We start from the raw sequence: 19,987 nt of genomic DNA, 5'->3' as shown, positions 1-19,987 counted from the left end.
CGTAGAATGGAAATAATAAAATAATACAAATAAAACATAATAAAATACTTTTCACGACGTTTCGGCGTGAGAATTATTTTATTATGTTTTATTTTTATTATTTCCATTCTATTTGACTTTACCGAAAGAACCAAGACGAAAAAAAAAGTGGTGGTCTTAATTACCGTAATGTTATTGAGTTTTGGGGCCGTGCAAATTTCCAGTGGTATAAATTCGACATTCTTGGGGCGAAGTCATTGTCCTTTCCTTAATGCAAACGCTCTTGACCTCACAACAAGTGATGCAACCTCACCAGGTGGTGCTCACTTCAACGACCTTGAGGAAGCAGTAATGACAGGCCAGAAGGACCCCGATTTTTATTTGAATTTGGGCCCTTGCAAAATTATCTACCCTGGCTATTAATACGTGGGGATTTCATCGAACATTTCACTCCATGCACTTTTAGAGGAAAAAAACTAATTTGGTCAGTGGGTTTAACACAACTACGATGGCTACTTTTACCATAAACTTCACTCATGTATTCCTCCACCACACTGTTTAATCTCATCCACACTTTGTTCAACCACCACACTTGCAGGCCACAATACGTGAATTTCTGCTTCGCCCCCCACACTGGCTTGACTAAGGCAATCCCTTCAATTGTATCTTTTCCCAAGCTCTACAACGATGTTTAATTAATTAAGCACGTTAACACTTATCGACTGCAAACTGATGGTTCTATTGATGGCCGCTTTACATTTTGGTACTTTGGGCCTGACTGAACAACTGTGTTTAAAACAATAAATAAGCTTGTTTTTCTCAAATAGAGTAATGGTGCCCATAAAAAATACACCTCCTCTGAAATATTTACCCAACAGGATATTATTAACCTTCTTCTTGGTTCTTTCGGTAAAGTCACGACGTTTCGGCCACAACGCAAGCAGCCGTCCGCTTGCGGTGTGGCCGAAACGTCGTGAGAATTATTTACGGTTTTATTTTTATTATTTTATTTCCCTTCTACGTGACTTTACCGAAAGAACCAAGAATATGAATCCCTGCAGTCACGAAAGCTTTCAAAATTATTGACCTTCTTAATATCTTTCCCCCTTTAGGATAAAATTAACTTTTATAACAGTGCATAAGGAGAAATATATTTCATTCCTACTAGTGTAGCGATATATACTACTTGTAATGGGAATGCCGGTGTCACATTCATTAATGTGATTAAGAGGCAGACACAGCCCAATGTCAAATAAGGGCCACCACTATCGGGCTTCAGTTACTCATTGCCATACAGCAAGGATTATCCTCACAGTAGAATAACAAAACGACATTTGGCTCCCCCGACATGACACCATTAGTTTCACCCTCCACATGTTAGAAACATGAAAAGTAATAACCCAATAGCCAGTAGATCCACTGCTGGATGAAAGCCACCCCAGACATCTCATGTGCCTTGGTCCAGTGCTGCCTCAATTCATCTCGCTCATGCACTGAACTGATCTCATTGTTGCATCTCCATTGTTCGAAATATACAGTCCACTTTCGTCAAGAGCCCATTTAGACTAAACAACGAATTGATTAAAGTGTGACCTGGATGCTAAAGACTGCCCATGGTATCCATCGTGCTGGTGAAGTGGTGACCTGCGGACAGACCTGGCAGCAGACCCATGATCATAACTATCATCATCACCACCACCTTCACATACTGCGATAAAGGACAGAGATGAGCAGCGCAAACCTCCTCGGCTCGCATTCCCTGCAACACAGAGCCGGCAAATTTCACACGCGTTTGCAAAAGCATGCGCAGCAATTAACCACAGCACTTCGTTAATACACTCAGAATGCACCAGGACAGGCAGAGGAGATGGGACTCGGTGAATACAGAACCGGACCAGCTTTGCTTTGTTAAAGTAATCACTTCTGGCATGCACTGATTTGGAATGCAAATTAATTGGGAGATTGTTGTTTCATGTTGGTAAATGGACAGTTCCCTTTTCTGTTTATCTATTACCTTATTTTTCATCACTACAATAACGATACCCTTAATTTACCTGGAATATATTTAAATTGTGCCTAAATACTCTTTCCAGGAGGGTCTTTGTTTGAAAAGTTCGGCCAAACCCAATAACGAGTGGCAGTTTAGAAGAAGCTGGAATACATGGAAAACCCCCACGCATACAGGGGGATAAACACTTACAGCTCCACACAGATGGATTCAACAATCCATTGCTGTACTGCCATCTCAAAGTTACCTTGCAGCACAGGCCTACAACACCTGGTTATTACTCCCTCATGGTCTTCCATCCAGGTACTTTATGCTACACAGGCCCAGTTCCCTCTGGGTGGTCACCTACTATTCTAGACTGCCACTGGTCAATGGAATGGGTGTGCTTTGAGACGCTGAGGAATTAAAGTGCCCCTACTAATCCCATTCTTATCCTCAACCTTAACCAGGCTCGATCCTGCTTCACCGATTTGGCCGTACACCTTCTCGGAGGCTTGCTGGGGGGTGCTGTCGTTTAGTCTCTCCTCTGAGCCTCTGGACATTTCCGCCCAAACCCTGACAATGAGCAGAGGGGAGCCCCGTTGCCGCTGCCCGTTAGCTCGTTAACAGATTTTAAGGGGCTTTGCCAGGTTGGTTTTTTCTTCTCTAATAAGGGCGGCGATGAGCCGGCAAGCAGGTGGTGTGCGGCTAGGGATTGGTGGGGGGGTCTAACCACAGCGGGTAACGCGACACCGCCGGCAAAAAAAACACACCGCACCACAGCTTCCCCCGCAGAGCGCACGAGGGTTTTATTTTTTGACAAATCCACTTTGCATGTTACACCAAGCGCTGCGTTCTTGGCCAGGGGTAATTGCGCCAGCCAGTGTTTTACAGCCGCCTCAGCTGGAAGCGTTATAACGATTAGATTAGCATTACAATTGCGAAAATAAACCACTCCCCCCCCCTTCCTCCCACACACGCACACATGATTCTCTTTGAAACGAAATCATTCCTTGTTTCGCTAAACAGCCACTCACTTGCTCACAATTGCTGTTTGGAGGATGACTGGCTAGCAGAGGTCTCCTAAATAAAAGGGAAAAGGCAAAAACAGCGTACATATGTTTGTATCCTTGCCAGGGTCGACTGAGAATCTTCAATATCATGATGGTTATAATCATGACTACCACCGTGGTAAATCTCATGGTGGTAAATCATGCACACCACTTGGTGGTAAGTTAACAGTGCTTGATTGTATTTGTAAAGGAGAGACCAGGCCCCATAATGGAAGAGAGGAATTTTACCGTTGGCTCAGGAATGGCCAAGACTCATTTCATCACCAGGACACGTTGACTTGTAGTGTTATTGCTACATCAGAGAAGAAAAAAAAGCCGCTTGCTCTGGGCTCACATTATTATGGAGAGCGCACGCTTCTCTACAGGCACATTGTGTCCGTGTGAAAGAAAAAAAAACAGCTGTGAATTTCGAATTCTGCTCAATTCGTTTGTAATTTAGAGTCAAGCATTCCTGCCTCAGAGACAAAACAACACGTTCCCCTCAGAACCTGGAGCACATTCACCACCCTGTTGGTCCAGGGACGAGCACAAAGAGTCCAAGTCCATAATCACCCCCTGGTGCCGTTCCCCAGAAGAAAAAAAACTCTTCCCAGCAGAGACGTAAAGTCTGGGCATGCAACGCTACAGCCTGCCCCAACAGGCAACTGAACAAAAAACACCACATACTATACTGTATTCAAAATAAATAAGCAGGTAGAGGTTTGTTTGAGTAAAAAAAATTTCCAGGAGCGTTCATTTAAACACACCAACCGTGGATCAGCCTCAACATCACCGAGTCTAATCAGCAAGGTGCGGCCACTTAAACCGACGCCACGGCGTGCCACAGCGAAGTTACGCTAGCTGCCGTGACATTGGTGGAGTTTTATTGCGCTGGGTAAAAGCAACGCGGAGGAGGATGTTATGGCAACGCGGTCAAAACCAATTCTCAAACAGTTCCATCGTCCCGGGCAGAACGTGATGAATATCACGCTGGCAACAATGGCCTGTCTCTAAGCGAAATACAAACCGCTCAGAACAAGCCCACCTCTGAAAGCAGATTTTAACCAAACCCGCTACTGTACGTGGAAAGCAAGTCTGCATTCCACAACTGCAGGCCAGGCGACATACCGCTCCGCACAGCCGCGATAAATTTTGCGCAAAATAACCGTTGTCAAGTGCGGCTTTGACTCCGGCCTTATTTACTGCGTGGACTCGAATGGAACAGCCAGGTGAGTGTAAACGGTACAACCCTCCTGTTGCCGAGCGGCACAACGAAGTCACGAAGGAAAAAAATGCACTGTTCGGTGCTTTTTAGAATATTGCCGAAACCACTATATTTCACCACTCAAGTAAACGCTCGTGTCGATGTTTGAGCCTGGGGCGGGGGAGGTACGCGAAGGCACTTTTTCAGAGCTCGTGAAGTGAAACGCTTCGGGAGAGACTGAGAGACCGGTTTTTCGAGCCACTATTCTCAGGACGAGTTCAGTGGCGGCACCAAAAGATTCGTCCGACTCAAGCGATAAGGCGCCATGATTTTATCACATGCCCACCACTGTCGCGTCGAAAACACCAAAACACGTACAACAAAGCATGTTCAGTTCTTCGTGAACAATGCCATTTTTCATGCATTTTTTTGCACAGCAGCAAAAAATACATTTTGTCGCCCACAATAAAGTGTGTTTCCCCCAGCTATAATGCATAAGCACTCGCCTTGCTTTGGGATGTTCGACAAAATGTTTTAGTCAAGCCAAAATCAAAGAGTCTCTCCACTCCATAAGTAAAGCAATGCTCGTCTCTGCCAGTGGTTGCAAAGCAGTGGTGCAAATTTCACATTTTCATGACAGGGAACAACAGCCTTGCTGCAGCATAACCAGTGTTGAGAAAAACACTCAAGTTTAGTAACAAATAACATTTCCCAATCGCCGTTCGCTGGAACGGTGCCACACGCCTCCCCCTCCCCTCGCTGTGCTCACTCGCAGTGTCCTTCCTCAACCGTGGTCTCGTGAAACCGAGCTGATCTCACACCGCACACCAGAGGTCGCAACCGGGTACCCGATACCCGTACCCTACCCGATACCCGGCTGCCCGTACCCGGCCGGGTACGGGTAGCCGTTTGCGACCCTGGTGCGGCCGGGTACGGGTAGGCCCTGAGTCACTGGTGAGTAACCGTTTGTCACTCATTTCGGGTAGGGTACGGGTAGGGAACGGGTTCCCATTTGCGACCCTGGTGCGGCCGGGTACGGGTAAGGAATCAAAGCCCGTTTGCGACCTCTGACGCACACTGGTTCCGCTATTGCAGTCGGCACTTGGGAGCGGTGCCCACCAGAAGCGCGCACCCGAGGAGCCGCACGTTGCACTGGCTCAACCAAAACCTGCGGAGCCGTTCCCAGGTGCGAGGGCTGAGCAGCTGTGGGGGGTGGCATACCTTAATTCGGCTTTCGATGACGTTTTTTGCGCCACCGGTCGGCGAAACCCGGTAAAAATTACAACAAAAAGCCCCTATCTGCAGAGCGAGCACGCCATTGTGTGCCAGGGTGGTTTGCCAAATTCATGCGTCACCTAGGACAGCGGAGGGACGTTCCCCAAACGGGGCCTCCCTGTAAAGCCGGGTCGCACGTAAGCAGCTTAATGGCAGAGTTCTCTATAAAGGCACTCCGTAAATAAACACGTGTTTATTGTTTGTTTACAAGCGCTGCACCCGCAACGACTGACTTCGCCGTTGAAACGGGGAGATAATTACGTCAACATTTTACGGTGAGGACGCGTTACCGGGGACGGGATGATACAGGGAAGGCGGTGGGGGGGGGGAGGTCTGTTGTGAAAGCGAAACACTCGAGTAAAACACGGCTCGTTCGTGCACAGCTCTTGGGCCACTTTGTGATCAATGCCCTCCGACCTCGACGATCAATACCCTTTGGGTCATTATTTACAATGACCATATTGGCAGCGAACCCATTCTTGGCGCTGATCTAGTGCGGTAGCTACAAGGGGGAGAAAAAACACAAAATTACCCTTTCTTTATTAAACACAGCTGTGCACGGGGAGGACAACTTTCGGCTTAACCGCACGTCACAAAGACAAAGGAGGCTTATAAAACGGCACTCCGCAGAACACGGGCTTGGCAGGTCAGTCCAACACAAATTACGCGTACATCACAAGGCCCCTCAAGCACCGATCATGACATCGCAGGCTTCTCTCAAATTCCAGGTTGCAAACTTTACAGCTTTTCCTGAGCTTTATTTCCATCCCCAAAGGGAAACCGCAAGCAATCTATTGATTTGTTGGCTTATTTACACCACTTTACGTACGGGGCTCACTTCAAAGCATCCTCAAGCGCTTTCCCCAGCACGGCGGGAAAGGCCATCAAATTTCAACTCTTGCGGATCGACCAGACATATTTAACAACAAAAATCAAATAGAACTCTGTTGCTAATATCTCAAAAGCCTGGAGGGTCCTTTGTTCTTATGAGATGCTTGAAGCCTTCAGTGGGCACTCCTCACCCCTCTTTATTGGCCACCACAATGGAACGTCTTTAAACACATCCCTGCGGCCGCGAGACGTGTGCGTGTGCGCGGTTCATGCAGCGGCGAGGCAGACGGGACGAGTGAAGAAGCCCTCCCCTTATGGCTGCTCCCCGCAGCTGTTTTGACAGCCATGATGGATGACCTTTGCAACCCTACGCCTGACCCCCCCCCACCAAACTCCCTCTCACAACGGCTCCGAGAATGGAATGTGGCCACTCACGTGACCGTTTCCATTGGCAACAGGCTTAAAGGGGCTCCGCATACCCGTAATCCAAACAATGCACACAAATTATACATATGCACGATTATTATACGAGAGTGAAACTTTTGCCCTGAGCGTCGACTGTACAACAGCGCCAATTCATTATGCACAGCTGCCAGTACATTTTTTTTAATACAGGGAAAGAAGCATGGGTGTTGTGACGCCATTAGGGAACAAGAGGCAAACACAATATTCAGCCATCCGTCAGGATGGGCCATTAATACTGACGGGTTTTCCCACTGCATTTTAACGCAAAACATGTTACCCATGGCCATACAATTGGAGCAGCGTGTGTGTAATGTTTTTGGGCCTGTCAACAAATCATCCGGAATGCATTCGGTGTCCTCAGATCTCGGAGACTAAGCGGGGTTGAGGTTGCACAGTGCTCGGATGGGCGATCACTTTTGCATAGAACAGGTGTCGTAGGCTGTTGTGGGGCTATTTTGTCAAAAGGTGCCAAAAAAGTCCATTCGGATGGTGAACTTCAATGCTCCCGTCTCTATGCTGCCTTCATTCACCAACCCGCAGTGGCGAGCATGGTCAAGTATGGTCAAATAACCCCCCACAGGCTACGTTGTCAGCATACAGTAGTGCAGAAAAAGCCAATGTCATACTGCACGGTGTAGGTAGGCCCTCATCCAGCAGCGGAATGACAAAAGGCTTTACATGCGTAGCGTTTTATACCAGGCACGTGTGCACATTCACAAACACAATATCGCCTCAAATTCAAATAAGATGAGTACTTGAATTTACACAAAAGACTGTAAGCATTTATTAAAAGCAGTATGTTCACTTTCCCTGCCGCACCCTGTGTTGATAATAAACAGTGATAAATTATGTGCATCAGTGCCTTGGTCTGGGGCTATGAAGCCCTCGGGCTTTGGTTCCGACAGAATTGCCAGCGTTAAGGGGAAGATCGCCCCCTACAGGAGTATAGTTTGGGGCCACCACTGTTGTTCAGTCGCCAATCACGGATCAACTATGCGAAACGCAACGGAAGGCTATTTCATCATCAGCCATGATCAATCCACTGGTGGATGAAAGCCCCCCAATCCTCTGCCACAATCCATCATGATCCAGCGTTGTAATAATCCACCTAGCACCTGCACGTGAGTTTATTTCATTGTGCCCTCCTCGGTGGACAACCACTTGGACGTGTTCAATTCCTTACTTTCCACTCCACAATGAAGGTTATACAGAGTTATACCCATAACGCCCCACTCTAGCGCTGTGGTTTCATAAACAAACTTACATTGCCGCCGGTCCATGGTTTACAGAAGGGATTAAACACTGCCAATAACGAAGGCTATCCAATGTCCCAGTGTGGCTGGGACAGTCCTGGTTCCAGAACGCCTGTCCCTGGTTTCCCGAAGCTTCTGTGAAAAATCGGGATTTTGTCGCAAGATTAAATTTGTTGGTGTCATGCAAAGGGCGGGGCCTACCCAAATGCTGGGTGGGGTTGGCAGGGGAGTCTGTGGGTGTAAAAGTAGGCAAGGGTTGGGGGCGGTCGGGGGCTACCACTGCCAGCTCACCAAATATCCTGGTTGAGCCTCTCAGAAAATGTGGTGACCTTTACCGATAAGACTTGGAAACCCTGCAGTACGTGCTTACAAAGCCTGTCTTTGCCAATTAACCCCAGAAGGGGGAAAACCAGTACAAAGTTTGTGTGCTTATGCAACTACTGTTGGTTCACATTTGTATGGATCTGAGAGCCAGTGGCAGGCATAACACATTCCTAAGGCAGGATCAGTTCATTATTAACAAGATGTTGACTCCAGCAAGGTAATGATCCACAAATCAAGATCATATTTACAACAGAATATAATACAATACAAATCACTGCAAAAATATTGTTCATCCCTTTGTCAAGTCACTGCTGGCTGAAGGCTTATGCACAGTCATGATGGATGTTGGCCTTGACTACGCTGATCAGTGCAGCTTAGTGGAGGGGCGGGGTTCGGTTCAATTGTTACGACAATAAATGTACCCGCGGCTGGAAATCAAACTCAGATCTCTGAATCTCACAGTTCACGGCGTAGTGTGTCACAGCTCTATTCATCTTATAACCGTCGACATATCGAGCCAGATATAACCACCTACTCTGGTCACAAATCTCATATGACCGTCCGTATGGATGAGCGCCGTTAATTTTACACAATATGATGCTCCGCTGCAAAGATCATTCTCTCGTTTCATAAAAACCCGAAATGTTTACCTGTATCCTATTACAAAGCATGTAACCATTCAGCCACGGTGATTCCATTAACCAACGATTCGATGTCAGAAGCAAAGCATGTTTTTGTCTCGTTTGCAATGTTTCTAAATTGTCTACCATCTCTTTTGCAATTTGATCAAATTGCTCACAATGTTTGTTTGGCTTTTATCGTTTACATTTTCTCCGTCTTATTTGTAATTCACTCAAATAGCCCAAATGTAGCCTTATCAGATTTTTTGTTTCCATACAGTTTTAAACCTGAAAAACACCGCATAATTTATAATCAATAAAAAAAATGTATCAGGAGCCTGATTTTTTTTTCCAATCAATGAATTAATTAATGTTTACACCCACACTTATAGTAGTCCAATAACAAAAAAATTAGTTAAAACCCAGTCTCGCACACTCATGCTGAAGTCTGTGGATTTGTTATACCTCTTCGTTCTTGCGCCCGAGCAATTGGTGGAAATTACAAATCCCAATGGGAGGGGGCCTGTCACTTCAAAGCACGAACACTGATGACTTCTCTTGAAGGGGTAACTAAAGACTGGTCTGAATTGTGATTATAGAACCGTAATTGTGATTATACAACTGACAGGTCGGCCTTAATCGTGATGATAAAACGATACTTTTGATAATAAAGAATACATTCACGGACAAACATGTTTACAGTATACAGTGTAACACGTAGGCAACCCTTACTAGTTGGCTGTGTCGGGTGGTGGCGGGTTTTAACGACACATTTAGATATTTACGTATTCTAACCCAAAAACCTCTATTATGGATGTATACAGTATTATGTAACCGCATACCGACTAATGATAATAGGCTGCAAATGTGATTCATAATTATCAGTCCTTTGTCAATTTAATTCACACGTTAGTTGAGCCTTACATAAATGTGGTCATCTTACCAATAACAACTGGAAAATGAAATATATACGCGGTAAAACCACCCACGTTACGGTGACAATCAAACGCATTTAATACAATTAAACGCGGCAACAAAGACATCAGACCGTGTATATGTAAATAAAAATAAATAATAAAAATTATAATAGAAATAAAAAAAATTATATTTTTATTTTTTATCTACGTGACTTTACCGAAAAAACCTACGAGTATGAATCCTTGCAGTTACGAAAGCTTCAAATCTAGAAATATGTAAATAAAACCTGCGTACCAAATTGCATTGTTGGGGCGACACCGCCACCTACCGACAGCGGCTGGGCCTCTTCCACTCACGGGGCCGTTCTCGCCACCAACTCCGGTTGGGGTGGGCGATAATTTAATTTACCAAAAGGGGAATTAATATTATTTTATATATAAAATAAATAATGATAACACCGAGGCGACAAAGTAAAAAAAATAAAAATGGAAATAAGAGTGATATATAATTTAACAAAAATTTTCGGAATGTTGACGTCCGTGAAAATGTGACGTCGCATCGTGGCAAGCGGCCGCAGCAAAACTAAACGGGATTCGGCGAACGTAAAAATAAATAATTATAAAACACCACCGTTAAATTAATTTTAAGACAAAAACAAATTCAATTCAAGCGGCGATATTCGTCTTATCACCATCGTCATCGTAGTCATGGCAGTACACATTTAAACTCCGCAAATGAAACGTGAGGTCGTAAAAGAAACACAAATTGTTGAGTTATAAAAAAAACAAAATGGTCAAAGTCGTGCATTGTGGAAGACGCCCAAGCGACATGAGGACGGAACCATCGCGTGGAGATGGAGCGATGAAATCGGTTCGGCTTGCGAGAGGCATTCATCCAGCAGTGGATTTCTCACGACCGACGATGACATTGACTCAAGCGCTTACGTTGCAAATCGAAAATTTTAGATCCCGAACAATTAAGTGAATAACCGCACACGTATAAAAGCAATGCAGATTTCTCAAGAATAATAACGGGAGTGGCAGGGCAAATGAATGGATTATTACATCACATGTTCGCGATGAAGCCGCTAAACCATGGGGAGATGAGGCTATGAAAGCAGCTAATGTGTGCACGTGTGCCTGGTGGATTGGCTTGGGGAGCAAGGGCTGTTTCATCCAGCAGTGGAGCGAGCATGGCTTATGATATCACGCGGGGATCGTCATCCGTGTTCATCGATTCACTTTCGCAAAGAAGCACAAAGTGCGCAGGGGGGAAACAAAGTGGACCACAACTTAACGTGGGCAAAATCGTCTCGGCAAAGTCGACCAAAGTTGACTTTGCAGAGACCGACCTCGGCCAAGTCGACCACAAAGTGGCCCTGGCCAAGTCCACCACAAACCATGGCCCTGGCAAAGTCGACCACAAAGTCGACCACCACAAACCATGGCCCTGGCAAAGTCGACCACAAAGTCGACCACCACAAACGTGGCCCTGGCAAAGTCGACCACAAAGTCGACCACCACAAACATGGCCCTGGCAAAGTCGACCACAAAGTCGACCACCACAAACGTGGCCCTAGCAAAGTCGACCACAAAGTCGACCACAAACGTGGCCCTGGCAAAGTCGACCACAAAGTCGACCACAAACGTGGCCCTGGCAACTGTCGACTTGACGAACCGATAAAAAGTCCACCACAAGTTAACCTCACAAAGTCAACCACTGCAGTCGACAATGTCCGGCATGGAAGACAATTAAGGGGGGGGGCTCTCTCTCGAGAGAGTTCTCCGGTGGATGCGGCGCCTTCCGCCAGCAGCGGCAAGAGCGAGGCAGTTGCAGGTCTGCACCTCTACCACCACCACTGGACCCCCCTCTAACTACGCGGCGTTGCATAAACACCCCCCCACTTTGTCACCGATAAACACGCAGCCACAACCGGCCCTCACCTTCTTCCTCCGCCAAGCTTTGCGGCTGCATCTCATGTTGGCAGCAATGACGACGAAAATGTTGCAGATGATGATGATGTTGCTGATGATGATGGTGGCGTTGCTTGTTGCTGATGATGATGTTGTCGATTTTGTTGATGTTGCCGTAGCCGCTGTTGCCGATGATGGTGACGGCGATGCCAATGGTTATGCAGTTGCTGCTAATGATGAAGACGACGACGATGTTTCTCGCGGTGTTGATGTCCATGTTGGATGTGGATGCGACTCCGCGGGGCCACGCTGCCGTCGCACTTGGCGCTCGCTCGCATTCCCCACAGCGCACAAGCGACCGGCCAATCGCGCGCCCGCTGGGGAGGTCACGTGCGCAGGCGTCGACCAATTGAAAGGCGGAACGCGGCCGCTTCGCACGCGTTTGATGTGGGGAATCTAAAGCGGGCGGGGCTGGGAGTGGGGGGAAGAGAGGGGCGGGGTCGGGGGGGGGAGGGGGTTCAAGTTCACGGTTTCGACGAGTCCACTTTGTACACTAATAGCCTCCACAATTATAACACCAATTTATTTATTCTTGGTTCTTTCGGTAAAGTCACGTAGAAGGGAAAAAATAAAATAATACAAATATAAAACAATGAAAAATTCTCACGTTTCGGCTGCAACACAAACAATCATCATTAAGTGTGAAATCCACAGCAATAAAATTTTAAAAAGTGGCGGTTTTCACATTTTCTTGCTGTGGATTTCACACCTGATGATGATTGTTTGTGTTGCAGTCGAAACGTCGTAATAATTATTTGTTTTATATTTTAATTATTTCCCTTCTACGTGACTTTACAGAAAGAACCAAGAATATGAATCCCTGCAGTCACGAAAGTTTTAAATCAAAACCCCATTTTGTTGTTAAATTTAATTTAATTACTTGTATTTTGAGCGCTGCTGCATAAATCCTGAAGATGATGAAACTCAAGGATATTTTGTTTGGCGAGATAGTGTTGTAGATTAATAAAAAGACGTGATAGTGTGGTTTGTAGAGATAGTGCAATCCAGTATAGAACTGCGAACCATCCACTACAGAACCCCCCCCCCCTTCTCCGCGACGAGAATGGTTTGGCCCTGCGCAGCCGTTAGCGAAAAACGCGGGAAAATGCGACGGTGACGTCGCCGCGCGTGAGGCGGCCGTGAGGGGGCAGGGTTTCATCTCGCCTGCAAAATCAGCGAATGAAACACAATTGACGGGTTAATTACTCCGTCTGGTTAAACTAAATTGAAAATTATGTATAAGCGTGGATTATATTTGGAGATACACATTCTTATACTCCGCGATGAAAATATTGATTTTGCACATTCAACTACCCCTTGTGTTACAATGCATGTATAAAAGATTATTTTTCACTTGTAATGTATTTTTCTAGTTCATTTTCCACGAAGTAGAATCTAACCCTCCATCTGAAATAAAAAAAAACTTGTGACAGGATATGCCCTTTTCCGGCCGCCATGTTTTTCCTCATACCCGCCAAAACCGCGCGTGACGTCACCCGTTCACGCCCCTTCCGCCTCACTGCGCCCCTCGGCTCGCACTCTCCCATTGGCTCCGCGCGCGCACGTGACCGGGCTGAGCCCCGCCGTGCGCGTATGATGCGGTGGACTGTTCCATCTTTGCATCCGCCCATGGGGGTGTTATGGCTCGTTATTTGCAGCAATGCGCTTTGAGCAAATCGATGCGCTCTGAGTGATCACCCCCGCTCTGAAGCCGTTAGCCGATGGGTTGTCCCAGAGGTGCCGTGTGCAAAGCGCGCGTAAAAGCAGCACCGCCGAACACGTGTCCGCATTTCTGTGGTTGCTCGCACGGGAGGTTGGTGGTGTCATTATCATCGAGCATCATTTTGTCTTTGTCGGCGCGATGTATGTTTTATATTTGATGGATTTAAAATATTTTTTTAGAAATGCTGCTGAAACAGGGGGATGATGGTGGTCTCTTGGACCAAACGGCGTTGGGAACGAGCGAAAAAGAAATGTTTTTGCTTTCGGTGCTGGTGGTTGTGATGGTGGTGCTGCTGCTTTTGGAATGAGTTGGTTTTAGCGCAATGGCGGGGGGAAGGCGTCGTTTGTCGCTTCGACGGAGGCCAAAAAAAAAATTTTAAGCCGGAAAAAAATTTAACCCAAAAAAAAAGAACCGACGCCCCTGGTGACAGACGAGAGGTCCGTCGGTGCCGGAGCCAGCCAGCCTAGCCAGCCCGTCCGCCAGCCCGCCTGCCCGCATGGCCTCTAACAATGGGAGCCCGCCGTGTGTTGTGGCGGCGCCTGCCCGCCCTTGCCGCCCGCGCCTGTGTGTGTTTCTCGCGTGCGAGCAGAGTAAAGAGCAGCAAAGAGGCGTCGACACAGGAAACCAAAAGCCCCCCCTCTTACTTCCAATCAACAAAAAAAATTAGATAAAAAAATTTAATTTTGAAAATTTTAGAGAGCCAGCCAATCGAATCGACATGAGCAGCAACGAGTGTTTCCGATGCGGAGGCTCTGGCCACTGGGCCCGCGAGTGCCCCAATGGAGCCGGTGGGGGCCGGGGGCCCGGCGGCCCTGTCGGACGTGGAGGCCGCGGCCGAGGAGGTAAATGCGGCCCCGAGAGGGGATCGGTTGGGGAGGGGGGGGTGACCATACTTGACCGGATTCGTTTTGACTTGATGTGACGTGGTAAAATGGGTTGACGAATTGATGTTGGGTGGGGGGGGGGTGCTATACCCCCAACACATGTGAAACTTAAAATCGTGAGCAGTTGAAAATATTTGTTTAACCCGTGCGCGACTAAACGGATACGATCAGACGACGTGACAATAATGATTTGTAGTTTCGTGTGAATTTTTAGGGTTTTAAATTGCATAGAATGTATTATAACGCTAAATTGATTTCGATGGAGTTGTGATTTTTATCCGATTTTTGACCGAGGCAGAAAATGTGCAGAAGGAAAGAAATGACTACGACTTGGCCATTTTGACACGAGGCTGGGGGTGGGATAGAATTTTTTTAAATGTATATATCGTGTTTAAAAAAATTAATTGACGTGAAAAAATGCTTTGTCGTGCGTGTAATTTTGTACGTAAATTTTTTATTGTAAAAGAATTCTAATCACAAAAACCCTCGCGCGTGACGTGTCCATGTGGCGCTGTGGGTCAAAAACGTGTAATGGCTGATGGCGGTGATTGCGTGGGGAGGGAGACGGTTGTCGTGAGCGAGCCATTGTTAACGCGAGGCGAGCGCCGTCATTGTTTTAAATATCTCACTCGACCGACAAGACCGTCGATGTTGAGCTCCTGCTCTTTTATTTTAACACGTGCGGAATTAAGTCGAGTAGCGAGCGGGCGGGGGGCTGGTTATTAGGAGATTTAGAAATGTGGAAATTTAGAAAGGTGGCAATGGGTGGTGGGAGCTTTATTATAAAAATCAGGAGATAAGCCGTGGGGGGGGGGGTGGTTAGGAGATTTAAAAAAAAGGGGGGTTTGAGTTTAATTGTGAAAATGAGTGGGGGGGGGTAGAGTAAGAGGTTGAAGCCGTGTGGGGGTGCGCGCGTGGCGGCGCGGGCGGGCGCGGGGTCGAGATGACGCAGCTGGGAACGAGGCACAAAATGGCGCCGTGCGGCTGCTACTGCCGCCGCTGCCGAGGGCCGCGCCCCGCGACCACGAGGAGGAAGTGGCGGGAGGAGGGGGAGGGGTGGGGGGGGAGAGTAGGGTGGGGAGGGAGGAGGGGTGGGAGGGGGTGGGGGGGAGGAGGGGGTGGGGGGGGCGCGAGCCCCGCGAACGACGAGAGAGGCGCGGCCCCGACTCCATTTAGCGAGAGTCGTGGCCAACGCAAAAATCGGCGATGGCGGTTTTGAGAGACAAAGTCGGGGTATTTTTTTCTAAATGGTTTGTTGTGTGGAGGTTTTTAAAAAAAAAGATGTTAACGCTGGGTTTTCGTGGCGCGCTTGTCTGGGTTTTTTTTCTCACCACTTTGACAGATGGATGCTATCGCTGCGGCGAAGGCGGCCATATAGCGCGCGAATGCCCGCTGCCCCAAGACAGTGAGAGATGGCGCCATTTGCACCGCACGCACGCACTCACTTGCTGAAATGTTTATTGGTTTAAAATAAATAAAAAATATTCTATTTTTTTAATGCAGCAGCTTGGTCACGAAAGGGCCTCTCCCCATCGGCTGTTTTTAATCTCGTATATAAAAACCACTGGCGTTTTTTTATCACATGGCCACGCTGGGCCCGTGGTGCGTGAATTTTAAAGGCTTTAAGAGCAATGTATTTGCTGCTTGAGATATTTATCCGATAAAAAAAAATGTTAATGTATAAATTCGCTCAAACCAAATGTTACGGATGTAAAATTGCGCAATTGTAATGTTCTGCATGTTGATTTGAATGTTTGCGTGTTTTTTCATGAGTCGTTTAAGGAAATGGAAAACATCGTGTGAACGCATAGTACTGTAGTACACGGAAATTAGGCTACTAGTCCAAAACGATAACATTTTAAACAAGAAGCTAATTTACGAGTTTCAAATCATAACATTGAAACAATACCCGTGTTAATTCATAAACAGGGACTTCAAAATTCTTAGTTTTAGAAATCTGGTGCGTCTACTGTGGATAAATGGACTAATTTAACATAAATTATTAAACCTACAACATTTAGGGCCACTTAAATATCGCATCGGATTGACACTTGTAATTTTATAAGGCGTACCAAATGGTATAATTTACGTTGGCCGATGCATAAATTAAGCAGCTATTTTACCCAATTTGCGTACCCGTGTTGCACGCGCAGCTGATTTTCTTCAAGTAACGGAGCAATATCCACAGCAGTGCGACTGACGATCATTCTCAAAATAAATAAAAATCTATTCAATTTCCGACATGCTGGAGAGGGTGACATGAGAGGCGTCCCTGCCCACCTTTGCACTGAATTGACCTGAATGAGTGTGGTTTTCGTGTGTATGTGTCTCTTCAAACACCGCAGCATGCTACAACTGTGGCAAGGGGGGCCACATCGCGCGCGAGTGCCCCGAGGGCCGGCAGGACCGTGGCGGCGGACCCAGCTGCTACACGTGTGGCAAGCAGGGCCATCTGGCCCGTGAGTGCAGCAGTGGCGGCGGTGGACCCGGGGACAACAAGTGCTACGGGTGCGGCCAGCGCGGCCACATGCAGCGCGACTGCACCAAGGCCAGCAGATAGAGGGAGACAGGTGAGAAGAGCCGAGTGCGGTTGGGTTGGGCTGGGTGTGGGTGGAATGCAATTTTCCTGGGGTGGTGAATAACCATTGATTTTGTGAATGGAGCAGTTAAAATTAGGCAGTTTTCTAATGAACGTGTTAGCTGCAGTGGGTTTGTTAATAGGGTGTAGCCCCCATGATATGCATGTCACACTCTCGTGTTAACTTGTTAAAAATTTAACGTTTCGTGCCTATCCATGAATGAGTGTAGATGTGTTTTCAGGGCTAAATCTGCCGCTGTGCTTGACATCCATGTTTGGTTGTAAATTTGTCCCTTGCAGATGGGTCTAGGATTAATAGTTCCCAACAATTGATTTGTGGTTAACGTTTGACACCCATGCGTGGTCTATCCATTTAAGCGACTTGGACCAAGCCTTATTTTCACATACTGATCTATGTATGCATTTGACATCCTGGGACCTATAGACTGGGATATCCATGTTTTAGGAACTGGACTGAGTTTCATTTGCAAAATGATGGAAACTCATTTGCACATATGGGAAGATGAGAGAAAATACCATTTTATGCTATCAACAAATGTGGTTTTTCCCCCAATTCTCAAAACTGGTTCCACACCCTGGCTTACAGGAAAGGATTGAGTTGAAAATCCTGACTTCAGTAATTTGGTTAAGTCCCCTCAGCTGAGACTCGGTTGAATACCTTTAGGGTTGTCAATGGGTTTAGTGTCGACTTACATTTTCAGGTGGGGGGGGGGGGGACATCCTTTGGGCCATCTGTGGGTTCCCAGGAGGCATTTCCTCCTGCACTAATAAATTAACATTTGACAGTTTATGCAAGGGGGTGGCCCTTTGGCAACGAAACAAACATGATACTTGTACAAAGATGTAATTTGACCAACAAAATCCCTTGATTTACACTTGGAAGCTATCGTGTGAATAAAATACCTCGTGTTCAGACGACTCGCCAACTGACGGTCTTTCCCGTGTCTGTCTGCAGGTGGATGCTTGCCAGGGAAGCAATGAAGGACGCATTTGAGTGCAGCCACTCGCTGGCTGCCATCGTCCCAACGTGCTCGCTGCATGCCCACACCCCTCTCAAAGGCAGACATCGCTTGGCCCCATCCAAATCACCGAAAAATATTTTTCTTGTTTTACTTTTTGATGTTTCCCGTTAAAAAAAAACAAAATTGTGTTAATTTCTTTTGGTTTATTTTTCTCCGCTAAATGTTTAGTGCTCTCACCAGTGTAGATTGAGAAACTTTGTTGCATTGGGGTTACCATAAGTGGAAGGCAAAAGGGGAAAAAGAAACCCACTGCCATAGAAATCTTGATTGCATGTAAATCAGGCCTGCCCTGGAATTTGATTCCCATCCTGAGGGGGTGTTACACAATTTAGATTTCCCCCGCTTCGTGTAGGACTCGTCTTGGGGGGGGGGGGGGTATTCCATGTTTGTCCAGTAATGGTGCATTGTTGAGACAAGAGGCATTGGGTTCCAGGGTTATATATTGGCCTCGTTAACGTGCAACATTGGTTTCTGTGCTTGTTTGGGGGGGAGGGGGAGGTGTTTTCTTTAGGCACCACAGCCAGCTGCCCCGGCTTGAGTTTAAAAAGAAAAAACCTTTGTCTCGTGAGCTGCTCACAACTGTGTTAAAAACAAATGACTCAACAGTTTGAACAGCACATAGGTGTTGTTGGGATTTGTTTTTAAAATATGTTGTTGTGGTTTCCTGCATACTAATAAAAAAAAGTTTAATATGAAATGCTTTGTAAACGTGTTCTTCTCAAAGGGGTAGCTCACCTGGAAATGGCCTATTTGTGACATTCATTTCCAGTACACTTAAAAATAGATTGAACTCCCTGTGGTAGATGGACTTGCCTGCTGATATTTGCAAGATTTGAGGGAAAAAAATCATTGCTCCATTTCCAGGGTGGCGAGTACTTTTCAAGGTAAATATTTGTTAGGGCAGTGTCTTGAGGGTTGGCAAATTTGAACCCTGATCAATGGCCTCTTGGAAATATTGCACTCCAAGCAATAACTAGGGTGGCCACTGGATTAGAACCGTGAACTTCTGCAACAAGTACAAAGTATTAAAAATTGACCATTTTGAAGGCACGCAAGTTGACCAAGTGGTTTTACATTTAAATAACCAAACCTTTCATAACCTGCCACCTAATGGTTTCACCCCCCCCCCCCCCATTCAACCATAAATGGCAAAAGCCAAAGTCATCCATTCACTCAAAGTAGAAACTGCACCACCTAAAAGATCCATTACAGGGTGCTGGATTTCTGGAACGGACAGAATTGGCCACTTACCAGAGCAAGGGATTACGTTGAGTATTGAAAAAGAAGCCTTTGTACTTGTTTGTGGATGTTGCATGGAACGTTGAAATTGTGGAAAGTAACTTGGAACTGTAGAATAGTACAATTCATGTCTAGAATTATAAGCACCCAAAACTTGTGACGATCAATAAAGATGTACAATTCTGCTTACACACGCCTACCAACTTTTTCAAATACATGGGAGAGTGAGCATACGGTGGTACGGTTTATATGAAAACCAGAATCAACGGTTGCAATGGGTATGAAACATGGGGGCAGGTTATTAAAGGAAGACGAGCATTAGAATTTCACAGGTTATCAATGGGCAGTCAGCGAAGCTGGTGGAGACGTCTGAGCAGCGTTTAGTGGTTAGGTTAACTGCTGGTAGAGGTGATGGCGAGGTGTGAACTTCTTTCGCCCAACGCTCATGTAAAGGTAAGCACCCTCAATTGCTGGTGCAAGGGACCCGTGTAGTGAGGAGTGTCACTAATGGGAGCATGACTGCTGATGAGTGAAAAACGTTCCAGAATGGAAAAAACCAAAGAATGCAGAATGGAGTTGACTAAATATGTGAATGATCAGTATATAGACTTACAACGTTGGGTTAATGAAGGCGGTGAG

At 46.5% G+C, this 19,987-nt stretch overlaps 2 protein-coding genes across 5 annotated transcripts in view; one reads left to right on the top strand and one right to left on the bottom strand.

Annotated features, from left to right (window-relative positions):
* Positions 1–11,991, bottom strand: part of LOC144732842 (uncharacterized) — a 65,626-nt gene extending 53,635 nt beyond the window's left edge. Inside the window, exon 1 of the mRNA XM_078614468.1 lies at positions 11,852–11,991. The gene's annotated coding sequence lies outside the window, so the exon portion shown is untranslated. The remainder of the gene's footprint in view (positions 1–11,851) is intronic.
* A 1,532-nt stretch (positions 11,992–13,523) lies between these two features.
* Positions 13,524–19,537, top strand: LOC144732841 (uncharacterized). Of its 4 annotated transcripts, none has more exons than XM_078614466.1 (5): positions 13,524–13,694; positions 14,194–14,446; positions 15,831–15,893; positions 16,834–17,058; positions 18,043–19,537. In XM_078614466.1, the coding sequence occupies exons 2-4, from the start codon at positions 14,323–14,325 to the stop codon at positions 17,046–17,048; spliced, it is 402 nt and encodes a 133-aa protein (XP_078470592.1). In that variant the 5' UTR covers positions 13,524–13,694; positions 14,194–14,322; the 3' UTR covers positions 17,049–17,058; positions 18,043–19,537. The 4 variants fall into 4 exon arrangements, with proteins under 4 accessions (XP_078470592.1, XP_078470589.1, XP_078470591.1 ...); XM_078614463.1 differs by having other exon boundaries at positions 15,831–15,896; positions 16,816–17,058; XM_078614465.1 differs by lacking the exon at positions 13,524–13,694 and having other exon boundaries at positions 14,167–14,446.
* The last annotated feature ends 450 nt before the right edge of the window (positions 19,538–19,987 follow it).

This window comes from Lampetra planeri, chromosome 44 (assembly GCF_965212315.1).
Source record: "Lampetra planeri chromosome 44, kcLamPlan1.2.h2, whole genome shotgun sequence".
In the NCBI taxonomy this organism is placed as follows: domain Eukaryota; kingdom Metazoa; phylum Chordata; class Hyperoartia; order Petromyzontiformes; family Petromyzontidae; genus Lampetra; species Lampetra planeri.
Note: the sequence above shows the minus strand (reverse complement) of the source record. Positions and strands in the feature narration are given on the sequence as shown.